General features: G+C 49.5%; 12 protein-coding genes across 12 annotated transcripts; 8 read left to right on the top strand and 4 right to left on the bottom strand.

Annotated features, from left to right (window-relative positions):
- Positions 1-241: 241 nt before the first annotated feature.
- Positions 242-749, top strand: CLUP02_15684 (uncharacterized protein; the record flags this gene model as incomplete). The annotated part of the gene is made up of 2 exons (XM_049294608.1): positions 242-497; positions 598-749. The coding sequence occupies 2 exons, from the start codon at positions 242-244 to the stop codon at positions 747-749; spliced, it is 408 nt and encodes a 135-aa protein (XP_049151754.1).
- A 407-nt stretch (positions 750-1,156) lies between these two features.
- CLUP02_15683 (amidase) lies at positions 1,157-2,875 on the bottom strand (the record flags this gene model as incomplete). Its single annotated transcript, XM_049294607.1, has 3 exons — positions 1,157-2,368; positions 2,426-2,649; positions 2,707-2,875. The coding sequence occupies 3 exons, from the start codon at positions 2,873-2,875 to the stop codon at positions 1,157-1,159; spliced, it is 1,605 nt and encodes a 534-aa protein (XP_049151753.1).
- A 618-nt stretch (positions 2,876-3,493) lies between these two features.
- Positions 3,494-7,325, top strand: CLUP02_15682 (chitin deacetylase 1; the record flags this gene model as incomplete). The annotated part of the gene is made up of 10 exons (XM_049294606.1): positions 3,494-3,539; positions 3,595-3,670; positions 3,721-4,501; positions 4,570-4,629; positions 4,767-4,861; positions 4,940-4,972; positions 5,047-5,173; positions 5,229-5,326; positions 5,403-6,018; positions 6,105-7,325. The coding sequence occupies 10 exons, from the start codon at positions 3,494-3,496 to the stop codon at positions 7,323-7,325; spliced, it is 3,153 nt and encodes a 1,050-aa protein (XP_049151752.1).
- Positions 7,326-7,621: 296 nt separating this feature from the next.
- CLUP02_15681 (allantoin transport) lies at positions 7,622-9,587 on the bottom strand (the record flags this gene model as incomplete). Its single annotated transcript, XM_049294605.1, has 5 exons — positions 7,622-8,098; positions 8,158-8,379; positions 8,432-9,229; positions 9,294-9,334; positions 9,458-9,587. The coding sequence occupies 5 exons, from the start codon at positions 9,585-9,587 to the stop codon at positions 7,622-7,624; spliced, it is 1,668 nt and encodes a 555-aa protein (XP_049151751.1).
- Positions 9,588-10,128: 541 nt separating this feature from the next.
- On the top strand, positions 10,129-12,636 carry CLUP02_15680 (uncharacterized protein; the record flags this gene model as incomplete). Its single annotated transcript, XM_049294604.1, has 9 exons — positions 10,129-10,212; positions 10,254-11,088; positions 11,151-11,270; positions 11,324-11,579; positions 11,642-12,102; positions 12,170-12,226; positions 12,326-12,345; positions 12,408-12,517; positions 12,582-12,636. The coding sequence occupies 9 exons, from the start codon at positions 10,129-10,131 to the stop codon at positions 12,634-12,636; spliced, it is 1,998 nt and encodes a 665-aa protein (XP_049151750.1).
- Positions 12,637-13,488: 852 nt separating this feature from the next.
- On the top strand, positions 13,489-14,809 carry CLUP02_15679 (galactonate dehydratase; the record flags this gene model as incomplete). Its single annotated transcript, XM_049294603.1, has 5 exons — positions 13,489-13,664; positions 13,714-13,823; positions 13,893-14,004; positions 14,056-14,167; positions 14,282-14,809. 5 exons carry the CDS (start codon positions 13,489-13,491, stop codon positions 14,807-14,809), a joined length of 1,038 nt encoding a protein of 345 aa, XP_049151749.1.
- Positions 14,810-15,412: 603 nt separating this feature from the next.
- Positions 15,413-16,256, bottom strand: CLUP02_15678 (2-deoxy-D-gluconate 3-dehydrogenase; the record flags this gene model as incomplete). Its single annotated transcript, XM_049294602.1, has 2 exons — positions 15,413-16,072; positions 16,125-16,256. 2 exons carry the CDS (start codon positions 16,254-16,256, stop codon positions 15,413-15,415), a joined length of 792 nt encoding a protein of 263 aa, XP_049151748.1.
- A 789-nt stretch (positions 16,257-17,045) lies between these two features.
- On the top strand, positions 17,046-18,078 carry CLUP02_15677 (acetyltransferase; the record flags this gene model as incomplete). The annotated part of the gene is made up of 3 exons (XM_049294601.1): positions 17,046-17,134; positions 17,189-17,276; positions 17,341-18,078. 3 exons carry the CDS (start codon positions 17,046-17,048, stop codon positions 18,076-18,078), a joined length of 915 nt encoding a protein of 304 aa, XP_049151747.1.
- Positions 18,079-18,298: 220 nt separating this feature from the next.
- CLUP02_15676 (dihydrodipicolinate synthetase) lies at positions 18,299-19,819 on the bottom strand (the record flags this gene model as incomplete). The annotated part of the gene is made up of 2 exons (XM_049294600.1): positions 18,299-18,519; positions 18,898-19,819. The coding sequence occupies 2 exons, from the start codon at positions 19,817-19,819 to the stop codon at positions 18,299-18,301; spliced, it is 1,143 nt and encodes a 380-aa protein (XP_049151746.1).
- Positions 19,820-20,673: 854 nt separating this feature from the next.
- CLUP02_15675 (uncharacterized protein) lies at positions 20,674-22,424 on the top strand (the record flags this gene model as incomplete). The annotated part of the gene is made up of 4 exons (XM_049294599.1): positions 20,674-20,702; positions 20,768-20,816; positions 21,008-21,348; positions 21,461-22,424. The coding sequence occupies 4 exons, from the start codon at positions 20,674-20,676 to the stop codon at positions 22,422-22,424; spliced, it is 1,383 nt and encodes a 460-aa protein (XP_049151745.1).
- An 823-nt stretch (positions 22,425-23,247) lies between these two features.
- Positions 23,248-23,931, top strand: CLUP02_15674 (2-dehydropantoate 2-reductase; the record flags this gene model as incomplete). The annotated part of the gene is made up of 4 exons (XM_049294598.1): positions 23,248-23,297; positions 23,354-23,502; positions 23,593-23,795; positions 23,854-23,931. 4 exons carry the CDS (start codon positions 23,248-23,250, stop codon positions 23,929-23,931), a joined length of 480 nt encoding a protein of 159 aa, XP_049151744.1.
- A 2,101-nt stretch (positions 23,932-26,032) lies between these two features.
- CLUP02_15673 (2-dehydropantoate 2-reductase) lies at positions 26,033-26,284 on the top strand (the record flags this gene model as incomplete). The annotated part of the gene is made up of 1 exon (XM_049294597.1): positions 26,033-26,284. One exon carries the CDS (start codon positions 26,033-26,035, stop codon positions 26,282-26,284), a length of 252 nt encoding a protein of 83 aa, XP_049151743.1.
- Between the last annotated feature and the right edge of the window lie 17 nt (positions 26,285-26,301).

The following is a 26,301-nucleotide window of genomic DNA, read 5'->3' as shown; positions in this document are numbered from 1 at the left end:
AACAGTAGTGGGGAAGCTGTATTGACAACTTGAAGTTCAACTAGGCAGCTGATGAGAGCGAAGAGTTGACAAGAGAGAGTGACAGGGATTGCCAAGGAAATGTGTCCACCAAAATCATGAATAACCAGTCCTGAATTGTTCCGTTTTCTGAGGGGGGCAAAGCGCTGTATATAAAGCATCAAAGACCACACCAGAAAAACGTCAGAAAATTCTCGGCTGCATACTTACCCACCTCGGGATCATGATTCCGAAGTCGGGCACTGGGACTATCACCGCCGAAACGCCTTCAAAGACATCATCCATGGTCTTTGTGAGAAAACTGCCCCCAAAATCAGCAAAAAATGTTTCATTGGGCCCCGGTCTTTGGACTTATGTGCTAGCGGAGCGTCTCCGCAGCGGGGAATATCTGCAACCTCTTACGTCTGTCACCTCCACTTCGGGTTGGAATCAGGCTTTGATATTGGACAAGGGCGACGACCTGGAGCTCCACCAAGGCCGTAAGTGTCTTATCTAACATCATTCTCCAGGTTGGAAAAGTCTGGGCCATCTTGGAAAATACGGAAATGAGCCGGAGCCGGGGCGTGGGGGTTCACCTAGCATTTTTGGCCCCTCCTGTCGGCGCCGATGAACCGGCGCAGGGCAAGAAGGCCGAAATCGCAGCCCCCGAGGTCGGCCGGCTTTTAGGCCTCCGAGAGCCGTTCGAGGGCCGGACACGGGTCCGTCTACAGCCGGAACGTCGCACAATGTAGTGTTGCAGTAGCATTGCACACCGCCTGTCTCTGAAGTGAATGACCACCAGCTCGATCATTTGTAGTAAGGGATTTTATCGTATTACCGCTACATCGTGGTTGCGCCCGCTAGAGGAGTAGCACTACAGTAGCTCCGATTTTCGGAGCAATGAGACCCGAACTTCCACTTCAAGTCTGAGTCAAGCAATTGTCTGACAGGCCTGAATTTTTGTTTTCAATCAGTCAATCCTCTTTAATGTATTCAATCGCCACCTTCTTTACAAATGTGCAGACCATGGTTTTAAGATTGCCTGACTGCATTGGCTTTAAAACCTCTAACGACTGCATGTGCAGTCCCCCCTGCTAAGTCTCGCGAGTACATACACCCGTCTAGAGTCTACGGCGTCATTATCGATCGCCGAATGCATTCATCTAGTCTTCCAATCGTACTCTAAGCTCCAGGCGTATGCGACGCGGTAAACATCTTCTTCATGCCACCACTTGCCAATGATTTGCATGCTCACCGGCAGTTTTGTTCCCGAACCTTTCAGAGGACCTTCCTCAATCGGAAGCATACCAATCGGCATAGCGAGGACCGGATGGCCTGATTGATTGAAAGGGGCGGTGTTAGCAGTGAGTCCGACTTGCTTTCCGATCTTCTCGAGCGGGGACGCGTCATAGGGAGTATGGAAATTGGCAACGTAGGGTAAGTTCGGCGTCACCAAAATATCAAACTCTCGCAGAGCATTGTCATAGTCGTCTCGTAGCTTTCTGCTGAGATTCGTCGCCTTTCCAAGCAACCCTGGGAACGCTGCTTGCGCGTAGACCCCGTTGAGATAGATGTTCTTTGACGAAACGTATGCGTTATCCCACTGTTTCTGCGTAAGGTCCTGAAACTTGTCCGCCAAGTCGGTCATGATGTGGCCTCTCCTGCCGAATGCAAGATTTCTCTTCGCCAGGTAACCTCCACTCTTGCTGATAGCAGTCCAAACGGCTGCTCCCTTGGAGTGAAAGGGAATTGAAATTTCATCTACGGTCGCCCCAAGATTTTTAAAACCTTGGATCGCAGCCTCGACACATGCCTTGACGCGAGGTTCCACTGACGGCTGGTTCATACCTTCTATCAAGATGCCGATCTTGACACCGGACAGATCTTTCGGGGTTTCCAGCTTCGTCAAGTTATCATAGTACTTGGGAACGTTGTCTGGGTTCGGTGCTGCGAACGATCTGTCGTCAATGTTGTCGTTGCCCGCAATGACCTGAAGCATCAACGCGTTGTCGAGAAGTGTTCGTGTCATGGGGCCGACATGGTCATTGGTAGGCTCATTTGAGCCGCAACCGGTGTAGGGCACAAGTCCAAAGGTCGGCTTCAGCCCATAGAGACCGCACCATCCGGCAGGGACACGTATTGAACCGCCTTGGTCAGCGCCAAGAGCCATATCCACGTCTCCGTTGGCTACGAGTGCCCCTGAGCCACTTGAGCTTCCCCCGCTGCTGTAGCCTTTGGCATAGGGGTTATGTACATGCCCGGTTGAGGAAGAGCTGCTCGTAGCGGAATGACACATATTCTCGCACACGGACTTTCCAGCAATGATTGCGCCGGATTCTAGCAGCCTTGCCACACACGTTGCGTCGGTGTTCTAGTTAGGTTAGTATAATTGATGAGAATACTGGTGAGTCATATTGATTTGACTTACTGGAACGTATTCTCTAACAAAGTTGGTACCGAGAAGCATCGGAACGCCCTTGACTGCGATGTTGTCTTTGATGGCTATCGTTTTACCTGCCAGCAATCCCCCGCTTTTGGTCTTGTCCTCTACTCGGCACCTCCAAGCCCAAGCACCCAAAGGATTCTCTGAGACAACCGGAAATCGAATTTCCTCCCTTGGGAATCTTTCCTCATCTACTGGAGGCACATAATCTGCGACGTAAATCGTCATTAGTATGTCTTCAACTAAGGTCGGGACACGAAACCTACCAGGGAGTGACATAAGACCCACTACAGACTCGTGGAACACGGCTAGAAGCCTCTGATATTCATCCTTTTCTTCCGGTTTGATCGTAAGGCCAAGTGCTCGCAAGCTGTCGTCCAGGACTCCTGCTGTCACTGGGTTTGCCTTTTCTACTTCCAGCGAGAAGACAGACATGTTGTCAATATAGTTCCAAGGGAATCAAGATTTGTAAGATTTCACACTCAGCCGGGCAATAAACTTTGCACCTGAGTTATGGTCTGTCGCAGATTGTGCATCTATCAAGGCGTCAAGTGTAGGTTATTATGCCTGGCTTGAATCGCGGAAAACGTACCAAGATAGGTAAGTCCACATCAGCATCGTTGGCCAACCTGCCTATCTCCATCGGCCTAATTAGAAATGACTTATCTTAGCGTTTTCGGGCGTCCGAAATTACATGCAAGTTATCAAGCGATCGGAGGTAATGAACCGGCAGTAAAACGCATCTTAGGTGCTTACTGCGGTAGGCATTCCCCGCCATCGCCTTATCTCGTGAAGGATCTCCCCACCATCAGGAATACCCCGCTTGGTATCAAGCATATCGCGATAACGCCTGATTGGCCTCGGTGAATATACCTTAATCGAAGAGCATTTCCTTGAGCTGGATGTATATCATGGGTGCGCCTTTATGCATTCATGTTTCTTTCAAAAATGTTATGTGCCAGTTCAAATAACTGGTAAAAGCGACTGTTTCACATTCTCTCTCATTACTGGAATCCATCATCAACAACCCGATTAATCTTTACACTTAACAAAATGGTTCATGTCGAAGAAAGCTTGCAGATACCCCGGGACTTTGAGGGTGAGTCTGTTGTTACTTTCAGCGTAGTCGCGATAACTGATACAATAACCCTTAGGTTTCGGCGAGGAGGGCTTCGATCCAAAATGGCCAGATGGTGCCCGTATCGCGGTTTCTTTCGTCCTCAACTATGAGTAGGTTTGGTTATCACCAACTCGACGATATTGTCACTAAACATGATTAGGGAAGGCGGAGAACGAAGCACATTGGACGGAGACCCTTTCTCAGAACCTTACTTATGGGAGAAAGGCGCATCCGGTGGCTACAAAGAAGGCGCCAGGTACCTCAATGCTGAGCAAGACTTTGAGTATGGCAGTCGCTCAGCCTCTTGGCGTCTTATCCGTCTCTTCAAAGAGTTTGGCTGGAGCTTCACTACTTACGCTGTAGCGCACGCGCTCAAGCGTAACCCAACCTTTGCAAAGGCGCTGGTCCGAGACGGGCACGAAATCGCTTGTCACGGACTCAGATGGCTGGATATCTGGAACTATTCACTCGAGGAGGACAAGGAATACATCAAACAGAACATCCTGATGCTGAAGGAAGTATCAGGTGAGATGCCCGTCGGCGCTTACTTTGGCCGTGGTACACCCAATACCCCCTCGCTATTCCCGGAAGTATGGAAGAGTCTTGGAGGAGAGTTTCTCTGGTCTTCTGAATGCTACAACGATGATGTTCCTTACTGGCTCGACTTGCCATGGGAGAAGGAGTTGCCAGAGGAGAAGCGAGAAGGCATGCTGCTTATCCCCTACAATTATGATTGCAACGATGGAAAATTTCACATGTCGCCCGGCTTTGGCAGCTCTGTTGCGGAGACGTATGAGCAGTATTTGAAGAACACCTTTGATTGCTTGTACAGAGAGGGCGGCAAGCTGATGAACATTCCATTGCATACACGTATCATTGGCAAACCAGGCAGATCGGAGGCTTTGAGGAAGTTCATGAAGTACATTGCGGAAAAAGAAGGAGTTTGGGTTACAACGAGACGAGATATCGCCAAACACATGAGAGCGGAATTTCCATACGAGCCAAACAGGAAGTGGATGAAGGGCAAATGAATCACATGTATGTAGTCAATATCAAATTGTTTGACCGTGTGAGCCTTCTCAGGCTCATTGGAATCGAGAACTAGCTCGGGGTCAGAACCAATAGACGTAGACTAGCCGAAACAAATGGTATAACGCGAATAATCGTCGCGCAATGGGTTGTCGACCAAACACCGCTTGTTGTTAGGATTCTCAGATTTCGGCCAGAAAGCACCCTGTCGAGACGGTCGAATGCCGAAAACGGCCAGTTGACACAAATATGGTCGGAACCTCCGATCGGAGGTGACTGTTCATAGAATCGGATGTTGTCCGAAGAGACTAGCCCTGCACGGATTAGTCCCAACAATCAACTGCGCTCAGGCGGCATCGGCAAATTTTAGGAGGATCCGACAAGTATGTAAATCGGATCTCCGCCACTATCATCCGAACGAAGTTTTTGGGCAGCACAACAAACCTTGGCATTGAAGGACGGGCATGACGTCCGAAACTCAGAACTCGGTATCACCGCCCCTGGCCACGCCCGGGGCTGTAGCTGTGAACCCCCGGAAGAGGGGCAGGACTGCATGTACGAGATGCAAAAGTCGTAAGCAGAAGGTGCTTACCCAGAGCCAATCAAAATTGCACGCAGGACGTTTTCCTCTGATTCTAGGTCCAGTGTGACGACCAATATCCTATTTGCTCCAATTGTCGTAAATCAGGAGCACAGTGTGATAAGACAGATGTCTCCGACGATGCTTCATCGATTGCGTAAGTAGTTGGTCCTTCGATGCCGATTAAGTTGTAAAGTTTTGATCGAATGTATGTAGACTGAACTCCGATGCAGATACACACGAGCTCTCGAAGAGCGAGTAGCTTTCTTGGAGAACAAGCTAGCCCAAGTCCCTACCCCAGAAGCAACCACAACTCCAAGGGAAACCGCAAGCAACTACTCGGTTCCGTCGGGTAGAGACAAAAATGCCCTCAGTGACGTTGTAGCACACGTCTCGCTAGGAAACTTCGAGGCGCCGGCTTATGTTGGACCCTCGTCTGGACTATCCCTAGCCCTGAATCTTGGCGAGATGGTTCAAGCGACTGTCTGGAATAAGATGTTGCCAGACATACAGGATAGCACTACAGGCAATCAAGCTAACTGCATCAATCCCAGTCCGAGATGCATCACAGTGGAAGATCTTTTGGCTCATAGTGTCAAGGAACCTCCAAGTGATGAGCAGGGTTCTCAAATGCTCAAAGCGTACACTTCTCAGCTGCACTCCAAGTACCCTTTCCTGGAGCCTGAGGAGTTGTGGAAGTTGCATAGCGAGAGAATGACTCTGGCTGCTAAACCAACACAAACTCTTACAAGGATTGAACGCTTCGGTATCTTCAAGTTGTACCTTGTATACGCTATGGGGGCAACTTTAGTGCAATTGACGCAAAGGGGGCCAGTGTTATCTCCAGAGGTATGCTTTTGACACCATTATTAAGTACCTTAGGTTTGAGATTGTTGACATCATTCCTGAAGGCTCTCTATATCACTGCTTTACAGCATATCTCAGCAGCCAGAGAGTCGAGAACAGTCCAGAACATCGAGGCAATGACGTTACTCGTGATGTTCCATCTTCGGTCAACATCTAGTCATGGGCTGTGGTACATGATTGGCCTAGCAATGAGAACATCAATCGATCTCGGCTTACATCATGCGGCACATGAACAAAATCTTGATGGTCCTATCGTTCAAAGAAGACGCAGGCTTTTTTGGTCTGTCTATTCTCTTGAAAGAACCATAGCAGTGTCGCTGGGTCGGCCTTTAAGCATCGCAGATAACCAGATCGACGTTGAGCTTCCGAATACCATCATCAACGGGAGCCCATCTGCTTCGGTCCTTGTCGGGAACGACATCACTCTAGCACTTGTTCTTTTTAAGCTTCGCAGGATCGAGTCCAAGATTCACCACTCGGTCTATCGTACGGACAAGACTTTGGACGCACTCCGGCCCAAACTAGACCGGCTGCATCAGCAACTCAAATTCTGGCGGGACTCTCTGAGGGATTGGATTCCTGCAGGTCATCCAGATCTGAACTATGCGCTTCTGCTCTACAATCGTGCGCTCCGTCTTCTGATACAGCCATTTTTGCCGATACTACCAGCAACAGACCCGTTCTACGGACTGTGCATGCGAGCCGCAGGTGACATATGCCAAGCACATAAGAGATTGCATCAGACGCTAGACTACGGCCACAGCTTCATCGCAGTCCAAACAGTCTTTGTTGCAGGAGTCACTCTCGTGTATGGAATCTGGACCCAGGGTAATGCCCTTTGGTCGGTGGCTGTGTCAAACGATATCAGAGCTTGCTCCCTAGTGCTCTTCGTCATGAGCGAGAGGGCTCCCTGGGTACGTAAGTACCGAGACGCATTTGAGGTGCTTGTCAATGCAGCCATGGAAAAGCTTCAGGACAACGAGGCTGGCCTTGCTGAGATGGCCTCGGCCCAAATGAGAGCCGGCAAAGCACCGGGTGCGGCTGATAGCCGTGGAGTACAAAATCCTGACCTCAGTGGGAACGAGACCACGACGCGTCCGATTGATAGCACTTACAATCAATTCTTGATGTCTGAAGACGGTGGAATAGCGCTTGGGGAGTTTGAGGGCGCTTGGCCGATGGTTGCAGAGCTTGCAAATTGGATCGATCAGGACACAGAAGGTGCAAGTCCTGTCTGGATGCCGAATTTTGAGTTACTACAGAGTCTTTCAGGCACTTGGAACGAATAGAGCATTTGAATCGAATTAAATCTAAAAACGGTTCTCCTTGAAATGGAATACAATGGAAGTACTGTCTGGTCCCTTGCATTTAGCAGAAGATATCTTTTCTGGGAAAAGGTTGTCGAAACCTTTCACCAGTTGGGGCAAATTTCAACGGTGATTTTATGGTGATAAGACAAGTAATCGAAGACTCTTGATAATTCCATTAGGAAGTTAGACCAGTTTGTTTGGAAGACGCGAAAATCTGACGAAATGAAACGTACAAATTTGTTATCCGAGTACGTAGTATTTGACCACACCTTATTCTAAACCGTATACTTCTCGCTGATAGACTCAGCGCCGGCGCTCTTCCCCGTAGTCTGCTTGACTTCAGTCTCCTCAACGGCATAAAAGACTCCACGAATAGTATCAACACTCTCTCCGGGAAAGAAACCCTCTGATGGCGCCATGCTCTCAAAGCCCGTGCGTATCTCTGACTCCAGCTCTTGTGGATAAACCGGAATGGGCCAGATAGCACAAGCTACGAAGTAGACTAGCGAACCCATTGCGAGAGAAAGCAGAAAACCGAGCTTATACATGTTCTTGCTTGCCTGGTTAACGGAGTCGGGGTCAAGATTTCCAGCAATGCCATGTACAGTAAATGCAACGCCAGCAACCCATGCGGCGACCGCGCGCAAATTCCAACCTTTGTAGTACGTGTAAGGAGCGCCTTCTACTTTTGTGTACAAGCTTGGAACATGGAGGTTTCCTCGACGGATGATCCAGTAGTCTACAACCATGATCTGGAGATTCATTAATACGACGGGGATTTCTTGTAGGGATAAAGACTACTTGTACTTACACCACAGGTCGGCATCAAGAAAACGGTGTATGACCCCAAGAAAGTGAGGAAGGAACTGGCACTGGCGATAATTTTCCACGGTACACAAAGGGGTGCAAGCAGAGCACATATCACCTGACCCCTGACAATGTTGATATACCTCGGCCACAGCCCGCTGGTATCAGCACCGACAGGCAGGGAATTTGAGCCGGCATTGGTCGCGATAATCGCCAAAATCATGCCCTGATACACCGATTAGCAAACCGAAAACCGCTCTGGACGATGTTCATCTTACCGCCGAAGCGAAGAACATCCCAGCGCGGGCTCCAGGACCCCAGTACTCAGTCAAGATAGCGTTGTAGAGATCCCAGACGTTCCAATAGCTCTTGCCAAGAACACCAGCAGCCGCACTAGTTGTGGCACAGCTCAGAAACATGACGAGCACCTTACTGACCAGGATCCCAATGGCTTGTGACCAGGTTGCCTGTGCTGGACGTGTAGCGTACCGAGCGACATCAGGTTGGTTGACCAGGATCGGGCAGAGGGCCGCCATGACGCTGTTAATAGCTTGGATCATGGGCCACACAAGTGCCGCGCCGCTTAGAGACTTTGCTCCAAAGTTAAAACCACCCAGGCTCCCTCCATTCGCATGTACTGCCCATCCTAGGACGCCGACTAGACCTGCAGTTGTAGCCACGGACTTCACCACAAATAGGTGTCGAAGCATAGTCGGATGGATGAACATCACCGGAAACTGCATGATCCAGAAGATGAAGAATGCCAACAGGTTCTTGGAAGTAATCCCCGCGCTTGTCGGGAGGCGGTTAGTAATATTATCCCACCCGGAGCCGAATATGGCCCTGAGGGCCACTGAAGTGAGCATACCGCCATAGAATGACTGAGTTGCGAAGTAGATGACGGCGACGGAGGCGCGTACGACTATAAATAGGTTTGCACCGCTAACACCGGCAGCAGCGCGAACGTAAACGGGGAATCCAACATGATAGCAAGTTGCACCGCGGGAGTTGAGGAACACCACAACGCTGAGGATAGCGGAGCCGATCACGGCTGCAATCATGCCGTGCCACCATTGCTGCGCATTGATTGTAAGAGACTCCTCATAGTATAATGTACGGTAGAGACTAGACTCAACATACTAAGCCAATTGAGATGAGAGTTGCTCCAAGATTGTAAGAGCCTGGAGAAAATGTCTGGGTCAAGTAGTACGTGAAGAAGTGTAAAGCTGTCCAACTTCGATGCTCTTCAGAGAAAAATAAGCTATTTGCTCATTGTGTCGAAAAGCTTTCAACTGACAACTGACCTGAAGGAGTAGGTAGCAAGTCTTCGTTGAAGTACGCCGTCCCCTCTTCGGGATGTTCTTTGGTTTGGATGAATTGCTTGAACTCGTGCCGGGACGAGCAAGCTCTTGTGAGCCTCGTCAAGAACATCATCGCTCAGTGTAAATTGTTTGAATAATTCCAGATACACTTGTTGTGCCTTTCAACCAGTACCATCAACACACCTTACGAAGTTTCATGTCAAGTTGCGATTCTTCGCCGTCATTACTTTATTTATCAAGTTGAGGTTGTATTTCCTTATCATGACTGAAAGCTGCCTTTCCCTTGATGCCGCTATCTCATCTCCATCTCAACCTTTCGATAAGAAGTAGCTTAGCTGCCAAATTGGCACCTTCTACCGACCAGACGAGCGAATGCTTTCTGATAACATGGTCTCCAGGTGAGCGAATCATGCGGGATAAATAGCGTCGGACATCCGCCGAGAATGATAAGCGAGCCACATTGGCGACCAGCCGACGGCATCGGACGTTCCGACCAGCAACGACTTTTGTGGAGTCCATCGCTTCAAAACTTGCCGAAATCCCTTGTTGGTCTGGCCTAGCCATGACGCACCCATTTTTTCAATAGTCAACGTTGAATTCGCCCCCCTTCAACTTTTCAGCCCAGTTTTTTCGCTGCCGAACCCGGAGCCGAGATGAGGCCGATTGACCAATCTTTGACGGCGGTGATCCGAGTCTTGGCTCCTCCGGACGCTGGTATCCGCTCTCAACGTCGGATTGTCTCACGAAAAGTTTTCATGCGCTGGTCTTTTACTCATAGTTTCAGCCGCATATTCTCTTGGAGCTTCCTAATCACTCGGCCATACTTTACGCCGATATTCTTGCCATCGTAATTGTTGTACTTTGTCCCAAGCGATCGACTACCCAGGGTTGCAGCATGAGGGGCGATCAGGAAACAACCAAGGCCGAAAAGGCTCTCCACGACCAGACAAACATCTTACCTTTGAAGAAACTCCTAGTTGTCTTTGCAACACTTGCAGTGACTTTATTAGTCTCATTCATCGACCAGAATGGCATCAGTATCACTTTGCCAACGATTGCTGCGGACCTCAACGCGGAGGATACGATATCATGGGCGGGTACGTCATCGCTCATCGCCAACACGACATTTCAGACGCTCTACGGGCGTTTCTCAGATATTTTCGGCCGAAAAGCCGTATTTCTGAGCGCCATCGGTCTTTTGTCAATTGCAGACTTGCTCTGTGGGCTTTCACAGAATGCGACAATGTTTTACATCTTCCGTGGCGTTGCGGGCATCGGCGGAGGCGGTATCACGAATCTCGCCATGATCATTGTTTCCGATGTTGTTACTTTGGAACAAAGAGGCAAGTATCAAGGAATCTTGGGCTCGATGGTTGGTCTTGGAAATGTTCTCGGCCCTTTTCTTGCTGCCGCCTTTGTTGAGAGGGCAACATGGAGAGCGTTCTTTTGGATGCTCTCACCCCTCGGTGTTATCGTCGGTATCATCTCATACTTCTTCCTGCCATCTAAGCCTCCAGATGACGACTTCATGAAGAGTGTCAGAAAGATCGACTATGCAGGCTCATTCACCTCGTCGGCCGGCGTTATTTTGCTGCTTATTCCCATCTCTGGAGGTCAGTTATTCCTCGGCTCGATCCCGTGCATTGATAGAGCAAAAGCTGATTAAGTCTGCCAGGTGGCGCATATTTTCCATGGAATTCAGCAATGGTTATCAGCATGTTGACAATAGGGGCGCTTGCTCTTGTGTCTTTTGTCATTGTGGAGTGGAAGTTCGCCAAGCTTCCGATGATGCCAGGTAATATTCGTCCACAAGAAATATGTCCCCGAGTGCTAGCTAACAATACACAGTTCCCATCTTCAAGAACAAGGTTGTTGTTGTCCTCTTGGCACAGTCATTTCTGTTCGGAGCAGCGTACCAAGGATATCTCTACTACATCCCGCTGTATCTCCAGAACGCTCATCAATTCTCGGTCATTCATTCGGCGGGAATCTATGTTTCCTTAGTTGTTTGTCAATCCGTATTCTCAATCATCTCGGGACAGTACATATCGAGAACTCAGCGGTATGGAGAAGTGATCTGGGCAGGCTTTGGCCTCTGGACGCTGTGAGTCGAGGGCTTTCCCGATCTCGGCTACTACGTTTGCATCTATCTGACAAATGACATAGAGGAGCTGGTCTCACACTTATTTTCGACCGAAATACCAAGCCTGGAATCATCGTAATTCCTCTGCTGATCATCGGCATTGGTGTCGGATTCATCTTCCAGCCAACGCTGGTGGCCCTGCAGGCGCACTCCATCAAGTCTCGCCGGGCAGTCATCACCTCAAATCGCAACTTTTTTCGATGTGCCGGTGGTGCTTGCGGATTAGCCGTCTCCGCGGCAGTGCTTCAAGCAACTTTGCGAGCAAACCTGCCTTCAGGCTTCAAGGACCTCGCCAGCAGTACTTACTCGATACCGCAACTGAATGAGCAAGATAAGTCCGCGGTCCTCGACGCATACATGGCGGCAAGTCGAGCAGTTTTCATTCTTCAGATACCACTGATTGGGTTGTGCTTGGTGGGCTGTCTGTTGATCAAAGACAGAGGCTTGCATCCGATCGAGGAGGCGAAGCCAGATAACACGTTCAGTGAGAGTAGGGATGAAGAAATGGGACACCCGAGTGAGAAAAGCTCACATGATGGCAACCACGACAGCCACGAGCAAGTGCTGGCACAGCGCACCAGCGCACCACAGCAACAACCCGGGAGGACGTGAGACTGCATGATCATTGCAAGGTGGAGAGAAAAGATGAGATCGGGATAAAATGCGAACTAATAGATGACGACTAATGTGGAATGATAGACTAATAGACGGAGGATTGGAGATGAACGTAAGAATACGCGTCGGCTATCAAAACTCATCGCTGATTGGACACCTATAAATGATCCAAAGTGTGGGCAAATCAGCCGCTTTCACAACGACGCCACTTTTCTGTCTCACGGTGTCAGTCGCCTCTTGAGTGTCGGCGGAAGGCCAACTCCGATCGGGCCTGGCGGGGGAGCGTAAGAAGAGTTGCTCGAACGGCAATGAATCAGTATCCACCCAGATGCGCGGCGACACACACAGCTTCGGTATGAACACCGATGTGGCTCTTCACAAAATCCTCAACATCTTGGCATGAGCTGCCCTTCAGCAGCCCCTTGCTGAGAAACAAGGTACCTCACCCTACTAAGTTGAGTACCTGGGTTACCTGAAGGAATTATGCAGCCACAAATGCCCGTCTATCCGTACTCCTCGCAGTCAGTTGATTGTCTCACTACGTTGATTGCCTCAGTACCTACCTAGCCAGTCAAATAGCCATATCTCGGCAGCATAGTTGCTTGACGTTGAAGGTGATTAGAGACATGTTTGTGAGCTTTCGAAGCAATTCCGCTGCACCCAACACATCAGCGGGCGTCAGCCGTGCCAGCTAGATCCCTTCGAGTCATGACAAACCCACACCACGAAATCGGTTCGTAAAAGAAACTACCATGTTTGGGAACGAGCTAGGGCGCACAATTTCATGTGTGGATAATGAGGTGAGCACGAGGCACGAGAACAAGAAATGCATGACTAGATTGTCCGAGCCGGACAACTTGTGTCTAACGTGGAACGGGAACAACACCGCGTTGGGCCGCGGCCCGTAAAATGGGTGGAGATCGTGGATTTTCCCATGCATTCTCCACGATTTCTCCACGTATTGAACAATTGTGCCAGCCTCGGTGGGGGTCGTGCCAGACGTGGGGGATGAACCACCAACGCCAGACGTGGAGGGCATACCCGGTGACCCCAATCCTTGAGGCCTTGTGGATCGTATTGTTACACATGTACCGCTGCATGGCAGAGCTTCACGATGCGGGGGCCATTGTTAAGAATGGGATGAATCATGAATGATTGTATGTGCTTTACGACTGCTTGAACTGTATTGAGTTCTATCACGACCAGCTTCGAATCATCTGAACACTATTGAGCCATTCCCGTCCTCTAGTACATCATGGCTAAGATTGCGTCCGTGCGGTATTACCGCGTAAAGCCTCGTTGGCTCATGGTGAAAATCACCGACGAGAATGGCGAGTATGGTTGGGGCGAGGCAACGCTCGAGGGTCATGATCTGGCTGTTGAGGGCTGTCTTGAGGAGATGATCCCTAGGATAGTCGGTCTTGAAGCAGGGTAAAGTATTCAACTTACTTTCGTAAGACTTTGTCTGACTTCTGCCCAGCAACATTGAGCACATTTGGCAAACATTCTGGCGCCATGGCTTTTATCGAGGAGGCCCCGTCTTCATGTCAGCAATGTCAGGCATTGACATTGCGTTGTGGGATCTGAAAGGTATGTGCAATATCCTACACGAAGACTCCACATAGCCGAGAAAAATGTCTAATTAGTCATGATCTATAGGTCGCAACCTGAAAGTTCCCATTTACGAGCTACTGGGCGGCCAGGTCCGCAACAAGGTTCAAGTGTACTGCTGGATTGGGGGCGACAGACCATCAGATGTTGAGGCCGCAGCGTAAGTATCCCGATATTCGGCAGGAAGTTACGATACTAATAATCCGTTCAGAAAAAAGCGCATTGCTCAAGGTCTGACATGCGTCAAGATGAACGCAACAGAGGACATGAACTGGGTTGACTCTCCCAGAGCCCTGAAAGACACAGTTGAGCGTCTCAAACAGGTCAAGGCTCTTGGTCTCGACGCTGGTCTCGATTTCCACGGCCGCCTGCACAAGGCAATGGCAAAGCAGCTGGCCAGAGCTCTAGAACCATATGAACCCCTATTCATCGAGTAGCCCCTACTTTGCGAGCACCCGGAAGCCATCAAGCAGCTCTCAAATCAGACGACGATTCCGATTGCTTTTGGTGAGCGTCTTTACACGAGATGGGACATCAAACGCTTCCTGGAGGACGCCAGCGTCGACATCCTTCAACCGGATATTGCTCATGCTGGAGGTATATCCGAAACAAAGCGCATCGCTACAATGGCCGAAGCCTATGATGTGGCAATTGCACCCCACTGCCCTCTTGGTCCCGTCGCCTTTGCGGCAAGCGTACAAGTCGCCTTATCAGCGCCCAACTTTTCTATTCTTGAGATGAGTCTGGGAATGCACTACAATACTGAGGCAGGAGACATCGATCTCTTGACATATCTGAAGAATCCCACGGTGTTCGATATCGAGGGCGGTTATGTAAAAGCGCCGACGGGCTACGGGTTGGGCATTGATATCGATGAGGAGATGGTTATCAAAATTTCCAAAGAGACAGAGCCGTGGCAGTGCAAGGTTTTCCATGGCCCCGACGGCAGCATCAGAGAATGGTAGTTGGACGGCTCAATTGTTGGAGTTATACTGCAGTTTTAGCAACTGAATTAGTCCAATTGCTGTCATCAGCATCCCTCGATATATGACAGTTATCTGGAAGCGCATTATTTGCCAAATCACTGCCAGTATATCACTTCGAATAGTCCGATCAAGCTGTTTCCAAATCACTTCCGCGAGTTCGGTTGTGCTTTGAGCTATTGTTGGAGGGTTTTGCTTACGGTCCTCTTGCCACTCGACATTATTTGACTCTAGAGGTCAGAGATATCCAACCTCGGGATGATGTGCGTAAATGCATGACATTACACCATCAGAGGATCGGAAAATGTCCGAACCCCCACGCCACATCACACCATGTTCAAACAGAGGAGTTCTTCCTGGCTCCACGCCCATCTGGAATCGAGCGTCAGTCTGACCTGTGGCCAAGCGGGGAAAGCAAGTGCCGTTGTATACAAGACACATCAAGGCGTGGGGTTCACTCAGCTCAAGATGCCGTCCCATGAGCAGTGCTTTAGTTTGCAGATCATGTCGATACTATTCTGGACCAGATGTTACTTTATGTTGTATTCTCACATCTCTACTTGACTAAGTACACAGCTTCAAGTATCATCGGCCCATCCAGCCCCCATCGACAGTAAGCAGCTCTCCCGAAACGTACAAACTCCCCGCCCCCGCGAGGAACACTGTGGCACCCTTGAAGTCATCCGGGGTACCCCATCTTCCCGCGGGGATCCTGGCCAGAATACTTGCCGCCCTCTCCGGATTATTGATCAGCGCCTCATTCATATCTGTTGCAACATACCCAGGCGCAATGGCATTCACGTTGACACCCTGGCTCGCCCACTCGTTGCTCAGCGCCTTGGTCAGCTGTGCTATGCCGCCCTTGGCCGCTGCGTAGGCCGGCACCGTGATGCCTCCCTGGAAGCTGACGAGCGACGCCACGTTGACGATGCTACCACGGTGGCCGTTTATCGAGTTGGGGCTGCGTGTGAGCATGTAAGCGCCAAAGTCTCGGCAAAGAGTCCAGACTGTCTTGAGGTTGACTTGGAGGACCTCGTCCCAGTCGCCCATGGGAAACTTGTGCGCGGGATGTCTGCGTTGAATGCCGGCACAGGTGACTAGAATGCTGACATCGTGGCCATCGGCTAAGATGCGCTTCGACAAGCTCTCCACTTCCTCTTGATTTGAAAGGTCTGCTGTGTAGATGAAGCTTTTTCTGCCCAGGGTCTCGACTTGTGTTTTCGTTTCAGTGTTGCTTTCGTCTCTCTTTCCTTTTGTTAACGTCAAGCTACATATTTACGTGGTCATGCTTTCTTACTTGGATGAGGATGATATCTGATCCTGCTTCTGCAAGTGATACTGCCATGGCCTGGCCAATTCCCCGGGTACCTCCCGTGACCACGGCTGTGCGGCCCTCCAGAGAAAAGAGCTTTTCCAGAATAGTCGGCATAGTTGTGGTTGTCTGAATAAATGTTGCCAAACAACTTGCAACACTCGTTCCTCCTGGATATTCTTCATATGCTTATTGGAGTTACTACCCTGATGAGCTTCATGGAGATCAAAAGCCCCCCCATCTACCTACGACACGTTCATAGACCCCCACGTCGGTGCCCAGTCGTCCCCGCATGATTTGCCGCCAGCTACACTAGATTCGATTGTCGGCTCGAAACGGGTTTCTGCATGGAGCCAAACTCAGGTGATTCGTGCGCCGTCTCGTACGGTAGGATGCGAATTGAGGTACCTGCGGGGAAAGCTGACTTGAGATGTCAAGCCTTGAGAGAAGAGAGGGGAGCAACCATCAGAGACGCATCAGACCATTTCGGTTCAAGTACACACAACCTCTTCGCGGATTCGTGGTCTCGCGTCCGACCCGCTCCCCGCATGAATTACGGGATGGATGGGGGTCAGCCCCGCAGATCCGGACCCGCAGAGCCGCTCGGACGTCGGGCTAGGCCCCGAACAGAAACGCCAGACAAGCCAGAAATACATAGATCCCTCCGTGGGGGTCAGCTCGTTTCCTCTTCCGGGGATAGCCTGGCCTTGTTGGCACGTCGTCAGAGTTTAGTCGCGATTAGGTCGGGGCACGAAGCACGGGGTTTGATGCGGGGTTTGAAGAGGCGGTATTCATTGGGTGATGGATGACAAGAATTGCCATGGTGATCATTTGACGACAAGTGAAAAGAGAAGGAAGGAGGTTTATGCAAGACAACGAGATGAATCATCACGAGTTGAGGTGAGAATGACGGTCACGCGACACTGTTCTGAGAGCGTTGGAGACTTGGGTAAGGCGGGGAAAGGCAGACGGACTTCTCCAGCCTGTCGCCGTCTGTGAGTGCTAGAAACCTGCATCATAGCTGTAGAAGGATCGACAGCTTGCATCAGGGTGAAGAGGCAGAGTGTTGAGGCTCTTAAGAACAGCTTTCGGCTTCGATACATGAACGTATTCAACGAAAGTCTCAAATCACAGATGGTGAGTCATTGTAGCCCTTCGAGATAGAAGGTGTACTAAGCAGGTGTCTTTCGATCCGTAACAGCTTCTTCAATTCTGTTACACGCCCATTTATTGTTCCAAAGGACTGTATTGTCGTTCGAAAACTTGGCTGAGCTCCGAGCTAGATAGCAGTCAGGCTGACATGTTGGTTCATGGCCTGGCATGCAGGGGTGGTGCTGTATGCAGTTCCAAAATGCCGATAGCCGGGCCACGGCAGAAAACCCACCAAGTGACCACGTTGTCCAAAAGTGTCATGAGCTCCCACAAGATATCGCTTTGCTGCGGTCCTTCTGTCCAAAGAACCAGCATGGTCTTGCGCTGTTTTCGCAAGTCGAAGCGATGGAAACTACATCCAAAATCATCATTACGGGCTGCACTGTGGCCGACAGCCATGAGCTGGCTGACCAGAAATAACATCCCCGCCTTCTGGGCAGATCCCCACTGGCAGCTCGCCTGGTGCCATCGGACCCATGAGTACCATATCATGCAGATAGCCAAGCGAACGCCGCGAAACCTCATCAGTGACCCCGATACGAAGCGACATCAAAAGGCCGTGGATTCCGTCACCGGGCGAATAGTGGGATATGCTCGGTGGATTCTGCCCGCATCCCACGCCAAGAGCATCGGCGGGGCCCCGGCTTGGCCCGATGCCGTGGTTCCGTTTGTCAGCCAAGAGGAAGAAGCGGAGATCCAGCGCGTTGCCGTGACAGCTCATTGGGATCCTAACGAGGAGTCGGACGATTTGCTTGTCCCTATTCGGGAGGCGGAGGATGAATTCTAAGTAGAAGAGCTTCCATGCGTGTGTCTTTCCTCTAACTTGCGGCTTCCATCTCCCAAGTGCTTATTATGCTTGTCATGTAGGACTGGTGTCACGAGATATGGATGTGGTTAATGCTGCCCACATAGAGTGGGCCCGCTTTTTGTGACAACTGGGCTACCTGGCAGTTCATCCGGACAACCAAGGCAAAGGCATAGGCACTGCTTTGATCAAAAGTGGCATATCAAAAGCCGAAGAATTGGGCCTTGCCATCTTCATACATGCTATAGAGGACGGGGTGGACCTCTACAAGCGCCTTGGCTTCGTGATCGGAATAGAGTTTCTCCAAGATGATACCAAATACGGCGGAAACGGGCGCGTTTACAGGGCTCTTATGATCTTGAAGCAAGAATAACCGCAATGAGTGTTTTGTCGAAGCTGTATCAGAGGATCGAACAACATCATCTATGCAGAGGCACTAAGACGGAAAGATTGAAGAGGCGCCCCGTCTCGTCGGAGTAGTACAGCACCCATTTCTAGGTTGGGAGATTCCCCAACCAATCCACTGAATATCAGCCAAAGTGCATGCAGTAGGCGACAAAGTGACGTCCAATTTGTCGACGGGGAATTGGGACGCGACCATTGTCATTCATTACAACACTTGTCTTGCCAGTATGTTCAGGTGAAAGCTCATTCAATGATCAATACGCTATGATTCTCTTGAAACCTAAGCCAAAACCCACCTTGTTACAAGCATCTATTTTTGCAATGCCTTCTCAGCCTGAATCAACTCTGAAAATCCGTCAACCTGTTTTGTCAGGCTCTCTCCCTCGAGCAATGTACAAGGCTTCCTCGGAAGCCCTCCATAGCCGTAGTACTCCTGCAATGCTGCCTTGACTGAGACAAATCCTCCTTGGATAGCAGTCCAGTCACCGCGGGCCACAACTGCCTGCAGCTCTCTCGCTTCTGCCAACTTGCCCTCATCCCAAAGCTGCATCAGCTTCACACAAGCAAGAGGTGCAATATTTCCGGTTCCACCGATGATGCCATGGCCACCGACGACGAGTGTTTGCAGAGTGAAATCGACGCTACCGCCAAATGTCCGGAATGGTGTCGTGTTGTTGTCGCCCTTCTTGGGGGCTGTAGCAGCAGCTATCCGAGCCAGCTTGCCAGTGTTACCGCAGGTCAGCTTTACGCCGACAATGTTGGGGTGACTCGAGAGGTTGATGATGGTATCTGAGTTGAGATCGAGGCCGCTGCAGGCGCCAGGGTAGTTGTAAATGAGAAGAGGAATCGGGCTTGCGTCTGCGACTTCGCGAAAGTGTTGTAGGATGAGGTCGGTGGTGAGGAGGCCACCGTAGTAAGCTGGTGGGAGGACGAGCGCATAGTCGCCTCCTGATGCACCAGCCTCTTTGCAGAGTTGAATAGTTTCCCTTGTCGACTGCGCGCCGCAACCGACAATCAGAGGTAGTTCTGTCTTTCCTGCTGAATCGAGCGCGGCTCGTGTGGTGCGGTTGATGAGTTGTCTCTCATCGTGGTCGAGGTGCACTGCTTCGCCGTTGGAGCCGTGGGTCACAAGGCCCGCGACGCCGGCTTTGGCGAGACGGACGGCGTGGGAGCGTGTGGTTTCGACGTCTACTGAGTCGTCGGAGCGGAAGAATGCCACGGTCGGGACGTAGAGGCCGGGAGTCAGAGCCGGCCGTGCTCCGTGCTGTGTGCCGTTGCCATTGTGACTGGCGGGACCGCCGTTTGCTGAGGGAGACATTGTGGACTGATTCTGCGGGTTTGTGGCACGAGGGAGCAAGTAGTTTGCGGGAGCAGATTCAGGAGCAGCGGTGGGATGTGAGGAGAGTTTTGGTAGATTAGCTTACTCGCGAACAAAGCTTTTGTAACAAAGAACCCATCCAAACTCAGAATGCAAGGAAGTCAGACAGGCCAGCGCAACATGGATGATCATGGGATCGACTTTCGCCCCCTTCCCTTCTGTCGGTGTAAGTCAGGCACGAAAATAGGTAACATAAGCCGTAGGAACGACCCATGTAACCACGCAGTCCGAACCCCCACGCCGGCACCTCTTCCAAGACGAGTCTAATGGTAGACTATTTCGTCGTCCGAAGCCATCGAAAAGCCTCCTCCCTACCCCCCACAGAACGGAGGAAACGAAAGTGTCGGAGACTAAACCCGCGGGGGGCGGTTTCTGGTACCAAATAATTCTGGGTTTCCCACCTACCAACCCCATCAGACTCCACTGTTTCTTCTCCACAATGGTTTGCCCAAGCAGATCATGTATCTGGACTGTTCCGGGCCGGAATCAGCGTGTTGATCAGTCGAGATGGTGACATCCGCGGTGGAAACCGGCGTGGTTTTATTTTCCTTACACACGCGACTTCGCTGAATTTGTCGCTGGTTGGAGACCATTGTTTTGTGTGACGCAGAAAACCCAGCATATGCCAAAGACTTTGCTCTTCCCCGTGGGGGTATTGTTGTTTCTTGTTTGCACGCGACCATGCGAGGTACGAAGCCAAAAGTAGAACAAACCCATCTCGCTTCTCTTGCGCTTCCGCTAACCCTTACCCGGCCTGGCGTATGTCCGGTCAGATTTCATCTCACACTCTGCAAATGGATCGACGCTGGCCCGGCTATGTTCGGTAACCCAACCCACGTTGGCCCTCTCAACCTTTCCTTGGTGACCTTGCTCCCGACCAACCCCCAGGCGCCTCGGCGGCCCAGGGCCGCTCTCTCAGCTTTGGATGCGCGACCAGGTGAGACACTCGAGGCATCTTTCCGCGGGGATGGGTTGCCATTCCCGACTTCTCGGGCGAGCCTCCCACACTGGCAACGGAAAAACGAGCCCGATATTGCCACTTGGTCCAATCGGGGAATAGCACATGATGACTAGTGGGATAGTTGCTGAATTGGACGAACACCCTTCTCTCCCGGGTTCATTTGGGAGCCATGCTGCGCTTTTGTATCCCGCTGTATACCCTCCATGGGGACCCCGATCATACAAGGCGTGGACGAAGGGCTCGCTTGGAGCCAGACCCAGAACCAAAAGTGCCTGACTCCCCCAGTGCAGAGACAGCAGATCTCCAAGAGTCCAGAACGTCTCATGAATCTGACAGTCACGGCAATTCCTGACGGCCAATCACCCACCACCTCCGAGCTCGCCCGCGGTAGAACAGATGACCAATTGAATTACGTAACTGGGGGCAAGACTTCGGGCTTCTTCACCGGAACTTATAAGTGGCTTTTTCGTACGTTGGAGTATGTGGACCACCTGGTCCGCATCACGAGGTTGAATTCTTTTTTTTTCCTGGTGGGTTGTTTATTTTTCCTTTCATGTTCGGTGGTTCGGTCGGTTGGTCAAACAGCATCACTCTTCTTGATATGCCCTCATTTGCCTGAGCGTGATGGGCGATGAACGGGAAATCGCAGATATTACGCTTCAACTTTTGGCCAGAGCGGTAGAAATTACACAAAAAGAACAGGGTACGATGCCTTCTACAACACTGGCATCGAGAGTCCGGACGGGAGCAGGAGCAAGCGTTGGTCAGATCAGCTCGAAGACCGCACCAGCACATAGCGGGGTAGGGAATCGCCAAGGATCATACGAGCACAGAGGACGACACAAAAACATCAAAGACGCAGCTCCAGAAACTGCCCAAGATGCTGGAGATCAAGGCCTACAACCATCAATCACGCCTACAGAGACCATGAAGATTCTGGGTCCTCTCCCAGTGCGGAGGGCCTGGAGGGTCAGGCCCGGCCGGGCATCACCAGACATTTCACAGACGCCTGTGTTGGAAGCAATTATGCTTCATGAGCGAGGAGACCTGCAAGGCTCTGAGGATCAATGCTCCAAATGCCGAAGGGGAGACGGGATCTCACCAGAGTGCGTCAAAATGCCGGGCATCTACAACGGTGCGTGCAGCAATTGTCTGCTGGCACGCACATCAGATCGGCCAGGATCATCGTCGAGGCCGGTACGGAGCTATTCCGCCGAACGACGGTCCATCTCCGCGACGATATCACCATCCATACCAAAGGAGGATCTGATTGCTGTGTGGAACCTCATTGCGGGCGTAATCGCAACGCAACCCCAAGAATGTTTCACTGAGGACGGATCAGAGCCACCGGGGAAGAAAATCGAAGACGCGGCTCGATTAGTGGCGAGGTCGGCAGACGAATGGGGTCATACGATTAAGGAGGAAGAATCAGATCCTGGGAAGACACCCAAAACGCCTTCGGAGAGAAGCAGGCTTGTCAGGCAAGCTACCAGAATCCGAGAGACAGCGTTGCAGATTGCGAATTGTGCGAGAATTTGGGGCGAAAAGTTGGAGAGGAAGAAGTCTTCTTCACAACTACGGTGAAGGAGAGAGTTGCGGTTAGACAGTACGCAACCACAAAATCACGAGTCAAGCACCTAGATAATTGAAAGCAACAAGTCCATGCTTACTAGGACTATGGTCAAATTTAACATGATTCAAAGTCACATATGCCGAGTGAAAACTCTTCTCTGAGTGCAATTACCTGGCCCGTTTTCCTCGCCGTCTTGCAGCGCAAATCCACCCAGGGGCAGAGTAGACACGATGCTACGCGCTTTGAACCCATCAGTCGCACCGATGATATCATGCTCCAAAGGACAAACAAATGGCTGAAGCCCCCCTGAATACCCCACGGACCCGAGACGAAGGTCGACCGAGATTCACCACACTGAGGCCTCCAATCACGAAAAGAAGGTTCAGTACCGGCTTCCCCGCGTCGGACCAGGACGATGGCCGAGAAATGAGGGGGAAAGATGGGGTGATGGGGCGCAACGTCGGACACCTCTCCGAACCCCTGGTCACAGGCCCCGGATGCAACGCCCGGCGACCCCCATCTAACCCCCAAGGAGTCTTCCTCGCCCGTTCCCCCACGACACACGAGCACACAACACAAGGTTCGCCGATCTGAAGGTCACAGCGAAGGAATCTCTGGGGTAGGTGCCCTGGTGGCTTCTCCGCCTCCGCACCGAACATCGGGGGCTGAAGTCAGTTGCCGGCCGGTATTCGCAACAGGAATCTGACGGATTAGTGTACAAATACTAGGTCGAGTGAGGGGACCATACCAGAAGTGCATGCTACAGAGCACAGCTGAACGCCAACCGAAGTCTTTGCGCCGAAACAAGGTCCAACGAGCACCAAGACTTCGATAATGACAGCACAAGGCCAGCAGATCGAGGTCCTCCTCTACGGGTTGGGGGCGTGGGTCACTCACCCTGAATTCCTATTCGGATGAGAAGCTGACACCATCTGTTCAGCATTGGATCATTCTACGCCTTTATTCTAAGCAGAGTACCGCGTGTTAGATTCACGGTTGTTGCTAGGTCAAATTGTAACGCAGTGAAGGAAAATGGAATCGTTATTGCGAGCGAAAACCATGGAGAGCATAACGTTCGCCCTTACAGAGGTATGCACATGAAATCCGGGGTAGCCGATGGGGAGCGAAATCATGGCCTTAACCCTGTTCATCCAGCTGTTCAAAGCTAATACCCCCAAGTTGTAAGGAATGCCGCAGAGGCGGAAGCGAAGTTTGACTACATTGTCTGCGCTCACAAAGCCATCACCCAGGATGCAGTCCCCGCGGAAATTGCCCCGGCAGTTGATGCGGAGAAATCCACGATCGTCATTATTCAGAATGGTGTCGGTAACGAAGTGCCATTCCGCAAAGCGTTCCCCCACACAACAATTATCTCATGCGTGGTAAGTCGCGGGGGGAGAGTCTCCAAGAAGCTGGGATGAGTTTATACTAATGGGACAGACCTGGACCGGAGCCGCTCAGCCGCAGCCTGGGCACATCAAACACACAAAGTCCGAGGACATGCAAATAGGATTATAAGTCAAAGCACCCACTTTTGGGCACCCCCCCCTTTTAGGCACCCCCAAAAATCCCTCCCAGCCACCATATTAAAACCCTACCTATTATTTTAATTCAATATAATAATTATAAAAATCGTCCAAATACATTCCTTTTTAGCACACTTACTAATTAATAAGTAATAGTATCGTATACTAAAAACGAGCTCTAATAAGCACTTAATACTATTAAAAACAGTCTCTTTATTAAAAAGGCCTTAATTAAGTTCGGGGTTCCTAAGATAATACTTTAGGGTTAAAAGAGAGGCTACTAGACGAGGGCGAGGGTATTCGCAAAGCTTTAGAGGCTTCTTTTATAATAAAAAGACTAGCTAGCCTAATAAATTTATATATAATATTACCTAGGTATTATACTAACTTATAAACAGGTTAAGGAATTCGCTAAGCAAGTTCTAAGGTCCTAGGGGGATAATAAACCACTTAGTAAGAGATAAATTAACGCTTTTATTAAAAGGAATCTATTAATAAGGGTCTAGAAAAGTCGTTTAATTAATTCGTACTACGTTAATAAAGCTACTACTAATATAATTAAATAATAGTTTAAATTACTTAATATACTAGAGATTAGTAGTATTAAATAGGCTAATAGGTATAATATAAATAAAACTAGTATAATAGAGGGCAAGGGAGCTAATAGGCTAGTTTTAGGCATAGTAAAGGCTATAGTAATATAAAAAAAAGAGCTTAGTTCGCATACCTAAGTAACGATTATTAAGTATATTTTTACTAATAGTAGAGCTATTAAACTACTAGTTATTTATAAGGGAAAGTCGGTTTAATAGTAGTAGTTCCCTCTTTAACTTACCGCTTATAATAATTAAAAATTTATAATAACAAATAATAGCTAAACGACTAATAAAACTACCCTTTACTAACTAAAAAAAGTGTTCTTACTATAAACTAAGACCCTCCCTATTAAGGGGCTTAGTAAGCTAAACTAGCCTCGACTATTAGTACTAAATAGGTATAGGAGTTATATAATAATAGAATTTATATAAGAGTGCTATAGAAATAACGTCTACTTATTATTCTTATTACTATACGCTTCCTATATCCTCTAGCTATTAGATATAGCTATTTTTAAGCCTATTAAGTCTATATATAAAAAAGAGCTTAGTAAGGAGGATATAGTAAATAATTTTACTATTATTAAAAAGCAGTACTTCTTAAGCTACTACTAGCTTACTCGTTTAGCTAGTCTAACGTCGTTAAATATACGAAGTAAATAAAAAAAGTAATTAGACTATAGCTATTTAATATAGCTAAGCTACTTCTTAACTTAATAATCCTACTTATATAAGTTATACTATCTAAAAGGGGTATAGAAGCTAAGTAGACGACTAGTAATACTAGTAAACTACTTAACTAAGTATTAGTAACCTCTATTATTAACTAGTTAACTCTTAAAAAGGCTAGCAAGCTCTGCGATTACTTAAAGCTATTTATAAAGCTTAGTCTAGATAATAGTACTTAATAACTACTATTCTAAAAAATAAAAAAAGCTTTTAGGGAGTAGGCCTACTAATTAGCTATATCTTAGCACTAAGTTCGAGTTCTTAAAGCTAGGATTAAGCACATAAGGCCTAGGAAAAAGAAGACTATATATTTAAACTTAAATACTAAGTTCGCGGATATTTAAAACGTATAAAAAGCTCAAGAGGACTCTAATAACCGTTTAATTAGTCCTAATTAACTCGCAGGGGTCGAATTACCTAGGGAGAATTTTAATTATATTATTATAGTAGTAGAAGGTAGTTAATTAATTAATTATAGTTAGTGTTAATATTTAGATGCTATGTTTTGTTAGGGTGCCCAAAAGGGGGGGGTGCCCAAAAGTGGGTGCTTTGACTTACCCGAATGATACCGACCAGGCAGTGGAGAAGCAGCGACTGGACGAATTTGCATCTCTATTGACAGAGGGTAGGACAGTATTCCAGGTGGTGCCCAATATCCAAGTACAGCGCTAGGAAAAGGTTGTTTGGAATGCAGCGTGGAACTCGCTCACGACACTAACACTACTCGACACGCATTCATGGCTTAGCTCCTCGCCAGACGCTACCCCAATGACCCAACGATTAATAAGAGAAGTTATCGATGTTACTAAGGCATGCGAGGTGCCTATCGATTACGACCTGGTCGACAAGCTGATCAACAAGATCCTGGCTATGCACCCCATCGGCAGCAGCATGCAAAACGACTTCGAAGCCGGTCGGCCGATGGAAGTGGATATTATCCTCGGTTACCCCTACCGAAAGGGCAAGGAACTAGGGATAGCTAAGTCGACCCACCCCCTTTTAGCCACCCCCCCCTTTTAGCCACCCCATCAAAACAT

This window comes from Colletotrichum lupini, chromosome 8 (genome assembly GCF_023278565.1).
Source record: "Colletotrichum lupini chromosome 8, complete sequence".
NCBI classification, from domain to species: Eukaryota; Fungi; Ascomycota; class Sordariomycetes; order Glomerellales; family Glomerellaceae; genus Colletotrichum; species Colletotrichum lupini.
This window is presented reverse-complemented; position numbering and strand designations above follow the sequence as displayed.